The sequence below is a fragment of the Benincasa hispida genome, chromosome 4, assembly GCF_009727055.1.
Source record: "Benincasa hispida cultivar B227 chromosome 4, ASM972705v1, whole genome shotgun sequence".
NCBI classification, from domain to species: domain Eukaryota; kingdom Viridiplantae; phylum Streptophyta; class Magnoliopsida; order Cucurbitales; family Cucurbitaceae; genus Benincasa; species Benincasa hispida.
Genome location: NC_052352.1, coordinates 67,128,127 through 67,139,579, shown reverse-complemented (window position 1 = coordinate 67,139,579; position 11,453 = coordinate 67,128,127). Strand labels below are relative to the sequence as shown.

Below are 11,453 nucleotides of genomic sequence, written 5' to 3'. Positions count from 1 at the left end.
AGTACCCCTCCGTTCCTCAAATAGCGCATTATGATTACAGATTTGGAGGTGGACCTCACAGTTCATTACGATTACAAAACACAAGTAAACAACAAATGTAATCAATTGGGGCCCATTTTTTACATTACCATTAATAGATTATGTTTTAGGTGAGGTAAACACTAAGCAACCTAAATGACTTATTACCTAATCAAGTTAGTTAGCAAATAGAAAGGAAAAAAGGGAAAGCAAAGCATTGAGAATTTACATCATAAATTACTTGTTAGCATTAAGGTAACAACAATAACAAGTTGATATAGCAAGGGAAAAGAGTTGATTACAAGGCAATGAAGAGTAAGTTCAATTGTACAGGAGTATTTTCGTTTTACACATACGTAATGTAATGAAACATTAGCTCTTAGGATAGTATAGTTCCTTCTTTTTCCTTTCACTATTGGAAGTAAGAAACAAAAGTGAGATAAAGTAAAAAAAATTATAATTTAATGAAAGAATGTAACCTTATTAGACATGATATTCTCATTTCATGTAAGACACACACACAACAAAAAAGGGGTGGAAAAAAAAAAGGTTTTAGCTATAGACTATACTGAGAAAGGAAAGGAAAACACATGCCTGAATGGTGCCTGCGAGAAGTCACCAATATCATTGACTCTGAGAATCGTCCTGATTTTTTACTTTGCCACGGAGCATGTCAGTGAAACTTCCTCGCATGATTCGTCTGAACCTAGTGTCCTCGGCTGGCGGCGGCAGTGTATGATTTGGTGGCTCAACGGCTTCGCTTGGAAATGGCTCCAAAGTTTCTTTCTTTCCCAACAGCCCACCATCACCACCAAAGAAATTGCTAACAGATGACGCGATTCCAAGATGTGCACCCATCACCTTACTGATGGTTTCAAATGTTCCTCCTGATCTCTCTTTCATTATGATTTCAAGAGCTTCCTTGTGTGCTGGATCCAGAGCATCGAAATCTCTTAAAAGATTTTGTATGGTAGGAAGGAACAACTCTCGTATGCTGGTTGCCGATAGGTCTAAGACAAGCATATAATTGTATGTGATTAAATTGTGAAAGTTTCACTACTAAAGAAGGCATGTCTGAGCATCCAATTTACAAGGATCACGAAATGAAACAAACCTGTAGCATCCAAAGCACGAATCGCCTCACAAAATGCATCAGCTCTCTCACGGCGACGCATCAATGCACTTGACGTAGGTAATGTGGCTGAGAGTTGAAAGATCTTGGATAAAAGATGTAACATGTTAAAGAAACAAATAAACTACATAATATGAATATGTACAATGTCCAGAAAGTAATATGCCTTCTTATTAGCCTACTAAAACAGTCCTAAATACTTATAGAATGATATTCAGAACGATGGCCAAGGATATAATCTCTAAGTCTTTCTGTTGTATGAGGTACAGCCACGACCAATGCACGGACCACAGCGATAGTAGCCTCATGGGATCCGTCTTCGAGGAAAGCATCCATTTGAACCCTTATCTTGTCCACTATCTAAGAGAATTTTACAAAAAAAAATAAATAAATAAAATTTAAAAAAAAAAAAAAAAAAAAAAATCAAATCAGCACCACCTCTTAGTGCTCTAGAAGTCTAACAATATAGTCAATTTTAGCTAGGTAAAGATACGTACAATGTCATTCTTAAAATGTTGTGCAACGGCTCCAAATGCATCTATGCTTGCATACTTCACATTCAAGTTCGGGTCTGATCCCAAAGTAACCAGAGCAGGCAAAATGTGAGTAGACGCAACTTTTGAATCAGTGTAAGGTACCTAGCAATAATTTATATTTGATATAGCTTTCAATATGATGTGGAAATTAAACAGGTGACAATTCCGGAACAGTTAAGCTTACTATAACTTTTAGCAGATTGGCAGCACTGATCTTCATACTTATGTGAGAGCTAACAACCATCTCCCATAGAATATTAAAAATCATACCGTGGTGCTGTTCAAATGTGCTGCACAATGGAAAGAAACCTCAGAAGAGAAACTACAAATATTAACTACCTACATGTACTTATTTAGATACAAACCAAAAGAAGCGGACTGCATCTATGATCTCAGTATATTGATTTACTGAATGACTCTCCTCCTTAGTCCCTTCAACTAATAGTTTCCTCAAAAACTGCACCAACTCTTCCTCTTTACTAGGAGCGCCCAAAACACCAGCTAGAAGAAGTGGCAAAACACAAATTGTAGCAAGTCTTTCGCCCAAAATGGTTTTTGGTTTAAGAGCTTCAATAAATAAATCATCACCATATTAAGATGGTACGAAGAAATAATTTGCATAAATTAAGCCAAATATGCAATACTACTTGGGGAAATAATTGAATTTTAAGTCAATATGGGCCTTAATAATCCGAGCTTTAAGCTTAAAAAGGGCGATATTAGTGCCTCCTAAAATCAAAATTAGAACCAACCAAAAAATCCCACAGAATTTTTCTTTTTTTTTTGATAAGAAATAAATCACAGAGAATTCAATCAACAAAATACCCAAAATCCAGCTATAAAAATGTCCAAAACCCAACTATAAAATGAAGTAAACGAACCTAACTGCAAAATAAACACCTACAAAAACAGTCTCATCCATCTGAAAAAAGGCCCAAAATTGGAAATTCCAATTATGGAAAATATTAATTTCACCATCTATCTGATTTCAATTCAATTTGATAAAATTAAACCTTTATGGTTAAACTTAACTCAGTCAACAAAGTACCCAAGTAAAATTTTTCCCAAACAATTACGTGATGTATTTGATTATTTACCTTTAATTCTTGAATGGATAGTTGAAGGGAAAAACGCCAAATCTGCATTTTCCCCAACTGCTACCAAGAATACAGGCAGCATAATATGTGTCAAATAAGGATCCCCGAAACATTCAGATACAGCCAATAGAAACTGCATAATCAAAAAACATAGAAATCGAAAAGGAGATTAGAGAATGAGGACAACGCACCAAAAACAAAATTAAAGTTAAAGAATGGCATTGAGAATGATGAGGCACCCTGGTAATTCGATTTCTTAAGTTGTCTTCTTTCTGAGGTAAGAAACAGGCCAGCTGTATTAAATCAGGAAAGCAGTCTACATGAATCCATTCAAATGCTGGCCATTCAATGCATCCCCTATACCAGTAGCACACAAGAGTCAAATTGATGTGAACCTCATTTACAAAGTGTTAGTGGTAAAAATTGAGAAAGGATCATATTCCAGTTGTTTAGAAAGTTTAGAAAAAACAATAACGAGAAAAGAGCAGAATTTACCCTGCATACAATTCAAGCACGGAAGTAGAGATTGTTTGTGTTACAGAAGAAAAGGGACTAGTTTCTATTGCTTTATGGTGCACAAACGGAAGCAATTCTGACAGCATTCTTAGTAAGACATCAACATTCCAGCGTTCACGTTCACCCAAAGCACGAAGATGAGACTCCACTGATCCTTCAACACCCGAAAGAGGTGGGCACCGCTTCAATTCAATATAGAGCAGATAATTTAGTGACAATTAATAAAGTTCCCAGCAAAGACAGAGAAGATGGTGGGATAAAAGTAAACCTGAGCAGAGCTCAAAATATGAGACAACAATACTCTTAAGACATGGTCTAATTTGTTTCCCCACTTTATAACTGCAGGAACCAGTTCCTTCATTGAAGTTTCCACAACCACACCAGCCGGATCGCAGATCAGCTGGAACATCATCTCCTCGACCTATAGGCAAACAAAATAAACATTATAAATTTTTTTAGGAAAAAAAACCATTGTATCCTAATACTTTCTTTTTTTCCCTCTTATGAGTCATCCTATCAATGGCAAGGGGAAACAGCTCCACTCCCCAGACCATGTGTTATCAACCCGTTCTAGAGCTTACATTGTAGCAAATTCTCTCAAGTCAGAATTCTTCTCCATGATTGCCTCGTAGCATATTTAGTGAGGCTGACCTTGTAATATTTGTCAATGTTTGGAAAGAGAGGAAGCAGAATAGCAAGATTATGAACAGCAGCCTCCCGCACAACAGTTGCAGAATCTTCAATCAGTTGTTGCACAATAGATAGAATAAGTGAATCACGAATCTCTGGCCGGACAAATTCTGCTAGCTCTCCACATGATTGAGCAACAAGTAGTCTACGTTCCTCATACATGTGATTTATCTGATATCAAATTGAAAATATAAATATTCCTTCAAAATGTAGACAAAAGGTACAAATGGTATCTCCTCTGAAGTAGACTGCAAAACTCACTTGTTCCCAGCACTGAGGGAGTAACTCTGTTTCTGTTCTCATCTCTCCAACACTCTTAGCAAGGGTAACACATGCCTAAATAGTAGACAAAAGCTTCAGTATGAATATAATAAAATAGCAACCTCCAAATATAGAGTTGAAGACATTAAAAAGAGGGGGGAAAAAACACACACACACGAAAACAAAACAAAACAAAGAAACAATGAAACACCCACATCCATGATGATACGTCTCTGCTGTTCATCTGGTCGCTTTATTAAATTAAACAGTGTGTGAGTTAAGGAATCCCTGGTGCCACTATCTGGATGACGTTCAATTGCACACATTATAAGAGGAAGAAGCTCCTGAAAGTCAGAACAAACACCAAATCAGTATATGGAATGAAGACAGATCTTTAATATATCATAGAGAGACTGAAAAGAACCTCACGATGATTGATCAAAACATAAGGAACTATCTTCGGCAAGGAATCTGCAAGTATCTGAATGGTCCCCAAACCCTGTCGAACAATTATCATAGTTCATATATCTAAGTTTAAAAGATTAACATGGAGAGATAGAGTAGACGAACATGAAAGATTTTTGGATATGCATTAGAATTGCAACAGGACCCGAGTAGAACAAAACAAATGCACCTTAAGCCTATGCTGGCATCATAAAAGCCTGATTCAAATGTGAACTTGCTGAGGAACTGATTATTTACCTTTTCAAAAACAGCTTCATCACATGGGTTGTCTGCTTTCACAGGTTGCACATTGTCTTCCGTAGATTGCTGACCACTTAGTTTGGAGATGCTTTCTTTATTTTCCATACAATTGTCATTATTTGTTGAAACTACCGAAAGTTCATGTAAAACGTCCTCCGATTTGCTCACATTGATACCAGAAGTTTGAGCAGCCAGTGACCGAGAATTTCCATTATCTACAACCATATTCCCTGCATCTGCCACATGAGCTAAAATGTTTTTGTCTTCATGTATCTCAACAACTCTGTCTTCTGCCTTCTCAGACACTTCCTTGGTAACAATTGGTTCAACAGGATACGAAGCATTCATATTTTTTGCTTTTAAAGTCTCAATTTCAATTTGCAGTAACTTTATTTCCTCCTTGTATGTTTCAGCAGATTGCAGTTGGCCAGGATCCACATCATTAGAAACTGAGTACAAGTTAGAATGAGATCCCTCAATATGCATTTTTAGTGCAGTGATTTCAGCTCTGCAGTCATTGAGTTCCTTTCTCTGGTGCTCCCAGGATTTCTTTAAATCTTGTACCTAAAGATAAGTACATATCACTTTATTAATTAGGAGAAAAATTAGGCAGCACCTCCAAAGTGTGTTGAGGTGAATATACCAGGCTTTCTTTGTCTTTAATTTCCTTCTGCATAGTTTCTAAAGACTTTGTTAATGCTCCTATCTGACCATCTGCCAAATCTTTGTTTCTTAGCAAGCTTTCCTTTTCATGATTTAATTTTTTGTTTGCTTCAAGCAAAGATTCATTCAGTCGCATCATTGCAATTTTTTCCTGTAAAGCAGACATATGGTAGTGATACAAACTGAAATTCAGAAAACAGTTTTTTCTTTTCGTTTCTTTTCTTTTTTTTTCTTTTCTTTTCTTTTTCTTTTAAGGCAAACATAGCCTCTATCCTTAATCAAGGACATCGATATGACATAAATGTTNTGACATGGGAAGTACAGAAAAAAGATCCAGCTCCTGGTAGTCATAGGAAGATGAAAAATATTAAGTTTAAGACAGTGAACCCAACAAGAGGCACTTAAATATGCCTGACTCTAGGTGTTGGCTTCAAGAAGGGGCAGCAACAAATTGATGTTCCTATTCAGTACCAATATGTTGATGATGCCATTATTTTCTCTTCCGACAAGAGTGGTATTCTTGAAAATTGGTTCTTTCTCTTTAATACTTTTCAACAAACCTTGGTCCTTTTTTTGGTAGGATCCAACAAGCCTTGGTTCAAATTCAAACTATCAATTTATCCAAGACTCTTAAACAGGAACTATCGTTGTAGAGAAGGAAGGGGAACATATGGATAGAGACTCTTGGTGGCAAATTGTCTAGGAGGCTTCCCCAAGGGAAGACACCAATAGTCCAGGAGCTTTGGGAACCTGTTATAGATGGGATTAAACTGGCTGGGAAAGAATTTTCTAATGTCAAAAGAAGGTAGATTAACTTGGGCGCATCCAGTTTTATCTCAAAACTGATAATAACCACTTTCTTCTTATCAAAAGCTAAGGTAGCTGACAATATGACAAGGGCCTTAAAGAATTTCATCTAGAAAGAGTGGATGAAGAAGACAAAGGGTGCCATCTTGTCAATTAGAAATGGACCTCTCTACCTCCCTCCCCTTCGAGGTATTGGTGTCAGAAATTTGAGAAGCCTAATTGGACCCCCTTGATAGAAAAGATCAGTAGGAGGGTTGAGGCACAAATGAAGTTCGAGTTGCCCAGAAGTTGGACAGCTAAGCACATTCACTAGTAAACCAGCCCACTTCAAGTTGATAGTCAAAGTCAATACGATTAAATTGAATTTTCCTTTATAGTTGGTAGATAACGAACAAGGCAACATGTTAAAGTTGTGCAACTAAAGCTCGCTTATGGTCTTTTCTTCGAAATATAAAATAGCTTTTAGTGACTAACAAAAAAATTTTTTATTCCTTTTTGTGACAGTATGCTATTCTCTTCCTCTAATTAGAGTGTCATCCATCAGCCCTTTTTTGAAATTTTACTAGCTTACTGATGAACCTAAATTGGGGTTGCTTTATATAGTACCTTTTAGAGCCAAGCCTACCCCACCCTCAGCCACTAGTTTTCGAGCTTTCTTTGGTTAGATTGAAATGTTCAAGTATAATGGGGTATTAATATTTATCGGTAGCATCTAACTTTAGTCTTTAAATATTGCTTCCATGGAAAAACGTGAAAAGTAAAAAGGGTTTCTAATATTTATAAGAACTTTCTTTAAATTAACATAAGAGCAACTTGCAGACACTTGTATGAGGAACTACCGCAGCAGCTTCTGTGGTGGAGGATAGATATTGATAATAGTAGTGACGCAGGGCATCTGAAACACATGCAGGTGAGTTAGGCCAAACATCAAGGTCTTGATCTGTAACCTGCACACGAAAAGGTTAATGGAAAATCTAAAACACCCATGGATACCAAAGTACAATCTGAAGCACACTTTTTAGTACAAATTAGGGGTCGGGGGATTTGAACCATAGACTTGTTGGTCCTTAGCATACACCGATGCCGATTGAGCTAAGCTCTTTTTAGCATGTACAATCTGAAGCACATAATATGCAGACAAACACTTGCCCCTCAAGGCAGACTCTAGTTTTTTCCTTCTTGAAAAAAGAAAACTCAAAATAGGACTTTTTATTCATTACAAAAAAAACAAAACAAGAGAAGATTGAGACTGAGCACCCAAAAAATAGCCACTTCAAGAATTCAATTTTAAAATGATAACAAATTGATGAGTTATATATATACATACACATACATATATCTTAAATCCCCTATCAACCCAAAAGTTTAAGCTGATGAGTTACATAACAGCCACTTCAAGAATTCATTTTAAAAATAACAACAAATTGATGAGTTATATATATACATATATCTTAAATCCCTATCAACCCAAAAGTTTAAGCTGATGAGTTACGTAAATTTAATTATATCAATACCTTAATACTCCGTGAGTTTGCAAATTTATAGGGATCCAAAAAGTGAAAATCAATATTAATTGGAAAGGAAATACGTTACAGGGGTTTAAACACATAACCTATAGCTTTGATATCATATTAAATCATCATTTAACTCAAGCTTAAGTTGATGGATTATGTTAATATTTTAACTATATATATAAATGTATATATATATATATATATATATATAGTTAAAGAAAGAAAAAGAAAAATGAAAAAGAAAACATATTTAGGAATACTTTAAATGAAACTATTTAAAGAAATTTTTGTATAATTCTGATAGAAACACAAACATTGCTTGCTCTGCACTTAAACCAGTTGTCTCTGACGTTGAACAACTTGAGTTATCATAGAAGTCATGTTTTCAAAAGTCATGACGTTATCTATTGAAGTTATTAAGATTATCTTTTTAACAGATGGAAACCAAAGAAGGTTTCTCAGCATCCCTCTTCTAGGAAAGTGATGGATATGACAACCAAAGAAAGTCCATAGATGATAGGACAACCAAACAAAAATCCATAATATTGCCTGGTGTATACCTCTTCATAAAATGTCATTGCAGTAAGTCGATAACCTGCTATAAGCAGATATTCCTTCACAGCGCAATTAAGATCTTGACGTTCATTGTCTTTAAGTGGACCCAATTCAGTCAAGGCATTCCCCTTTTCTTGATGAACCTCTTGCCGACCTCTAATGGTAGAGTCAGTCTTTGGATCTATTAAAATCAACCCAGAGAAATAACTTTGGGAATTGGATAATAGCTGATAAGCATTGACGAATCAAATAATCAATACTATTATCATTATCCACATACTACGCACATAGATAATTGAAATCATAGAGCATGGATTTGAGGCGTCAACAAGAATATCAAACACCCCAGTAGAAAAAAGAGGCCATCGTCGTTACCCTATAAACCTAATTTCTTTTGACGTTGCAATTGTAGAAAGCAAATAAAGTGAGGTCATTAAGGCTGCACTAGAACTTTTCTTCCTTTATTTCCAAACCCACTAATCTTTCCGGGAGCAGTTCTTCAAAATCTGAAATGCTGAAAAAGATACTTACCACTCAACTCAACTGAATGGGCCTCATTCTTTTTCTGCAATTCAATCTTCAATTTTGAAATGTCTTCTTGAGCTAACCGCAGCTCATACTCACTGATAGCTAACTTTTCTTCTATTGCTTCTTTCTCCTCCAACAAACTTTGAGGGTCTGCAACTGCTCCAAAATAGGAAAGAGAAAGCAAAGGAATATTACATCCAGAAACAAAACTAAATACCAGTATCATGATTGATACTCATTAAAAGAGCAAGTGAACAAAAATACAATGGTAGACAAGGTATCAACCCAGAAAGGAAGCCACAAGGATTGCAGAAAGATCCCCTAGTTGGGATTCATGGGGAAAAAAATGTAAAATTGCCAACAACAATAACAATAATAATTACAGCGAGCTCCAAAGTAGCCTTAGAATTAATGGTTTCTCAATTTTCAAACAATCCTTTCTGGTGAGCCTTAAATATTACAAGATTTATTTCCAACTACGCAGCCCAAAACAAAAACTTGTCTGCACAATCCGATGGGAGGAATGTTTTGATCTGCGATTATTTCTCCATTGGAATATGAGTTAAACTCAACTCTGAGTTGTCTAAAGGTCATAACCGAATTGCTATTTATTCAAACTTATTCTCTGCCTCTGTGTGTCTTGCTATATTTTGCCAGCTTATAAGTTCGATCGCATTATCACATATCCATGGGTAGTGAACTAATTTTCTCAACCCTAATGTACATCCACTACCTTACATAACGACAGTTGGGAAGTCCTGCATCAAACTTCCAGCATAAGCTATGATTCATTTCCTCCTTTTATCAAACAAAAAGAGGAAGTTAGAATACCAAGTCTAAGGATAATGTACAATCTCGTAAAAGCTTGTTGTTCATGCCAAAAGCTGGAATCGAAAATCTGGAAGATCTCGGTGATAATTTGTATTCGATTAAATAAATTATCGGAAAACAAATGTTTTACGTCAATGCACACTATCGAATTGCCATCGAGCAGAACAGAAACATTTGGAGCTCTAAACTCAAGATTGAGCGCGAATTTTAAAACCTTCCTACTTCAACAAAATTTGAAAGTAGTAGAAATCAACTAGTAACCACATTCGCATAATTTCTGAATGGAAGAAACCGAAGTAGAGTAAATACATACAAAGAAGATCAGAATCACGAATTCAACAAGATAGAGGAGGGGGGGAAAGAACCTCGAAGAGAATTGAAGCGAGTGATTTGATCAGGAGGAAAGTGAGCAGGATCGGAGAAGAAGTCCTTGAGGCGAATGGCCTGGGCATCCCGGCCATCGTCGAGAAGCTCGTGGAGGAGCTCAAATGCTGTCAACACATAGTTCTCCTCCAGCAAAAAGTTAACGACGCAATTGCACAACGAAGACCTTTCGACGTCCATGGAAGTTCGGTTTGCAGATTGGTCACATACTACTACCTCAGCTCAAACAGAACCATTGTTTCTGCTCAAACTCCATCTTCATTACGTCCCAATTCAATTGAAGGAGAGAGGAAAAAGCAGCAGCGAGCTCTGCTAGATCTCACCCTCTCCACTCTGATTTCAGCAAATCGGTAATTTTTGGATCTTCGTGTTTTCCCAGGAAATTAATATTTCGTTTCATTTTGTATGTGATGCCAAACTGCAGTTTTTAGTGTTTTTTTTTTTTTAATTATTATTATTATTATTATTTTAATTCATTTTCAGCATTACGCTTAATTTAATAATTTCGGTTTAATACTTCGATAAATAATAGAATTAAGTTGTTAAAAAAAACAATCATGTACTAAGACAGCATGAGGAAGTTTAAACTTTTATGGAAAATCGTCCAAAATAACCTGGAAAGTTTTTACATTTTAAAACTAGTATTTTTTTTTTTTTTTTTTTTAAAACTCGTTAATAGGTTTTTTTTGGGCCATTTCGGTCGAGGTCGCGCACAAGATTGAGTTGAGACGTTACAACTTCAAATTACCCAGTCGTATGAAAGGACTAAAATATCCTTGATGCAAAAGACTGAAACGTTACCTTCTTAGCAAGTTCCACTCCAATTTTTCACTTCTTTCTTCATCCACTAGTTTTCTTTGAAATCTTTTTCATCTCCACGTTTTCTTACATCTGTTTGTTTTTATTAACCATCGTTATAGTAGAGGTATTTCACTATTCCCTTTGTCTAGTTAAAAATTTTAGTTTTAATTTAATCAACCTAGGGTTTAGAAGATATCTGAGTAATATAAGAAATCTTAGGGGTGTAAATGGGTCAGGTCCGGTCGACTTTCAAGAAAAATCAACCCAACCCATTTACAGACTGGGTCGAGTGGGGTCGACAGATATGTATGGATATTCAAAAAAATAAAAAAAATAAAATGATAGCCCAAAAATTCAGTTGCGCCGCATGCTTCCCACATCTAAGTATGTTATATTTATATGTTAATCAAAATTA

At 35.9% G+C, this 11,453-nt stretch overlaps 1 protein-coding gene across 2 annotated transcripts; it reads right to left on the bottom strand.

The window, feature by feature from the left end:
- Window positions 1–268: 268 nt before the first annotated feature.
- Window positions 269–10,634, bottom strand: LOC120075644 (RAB11-binding protein RELCH homolog). 2 transcript variants are annotated; one of them, XM_039029227.1, is made up of 20 exons: window positions 10,219–10,633; window positions 9,026–9,178; window positions 8,500–8,675; window positions 7,265–7,372; window positions 5,599–5,769; window positions 4,953–5,519; window positions 4,675–4,749; window positions 4,466–4,594; window positions 4,251–4,325; window positions 3,951–4,160; window positions 3,568–3,720; window positions 3,279–3,481; window positions 3,023–3,140; window positions 2,784–2,916; window positions 2,052–2,253; window positions 1,871–1,976; window positions 1,648–1,788; window positions 1,387–1,510; window positions 1,133–1,249; window positions 269–1,028 (listed from the first exon to the last, which is right to left on the bottom strand). In XM_039029227.1, the coding sequence occupies exons 1-20, from the start codon at window positions 10,415–10,417 to the stop codon at window positions 643–645; spliced, it is 3,546 nt and encodes a 1,181-aa protein (XP_038885155.1). In that variant the 5' UTR covers window positions 10,418–10,633; the 3' UTR covers window positions 269–642. The 2 variants fall into 2 exon arrangements, 1 of the variants encoding a protein (XP_038885155.1); XR_005481376.1 differs by lacking the exon at window positions 269–1,028 and having other exon boundaries at window positions 1,387–1,506; window positions 10,219–10,634.
- Window positions 10,635–11,453: the final 819 nt, after the last annotated feature.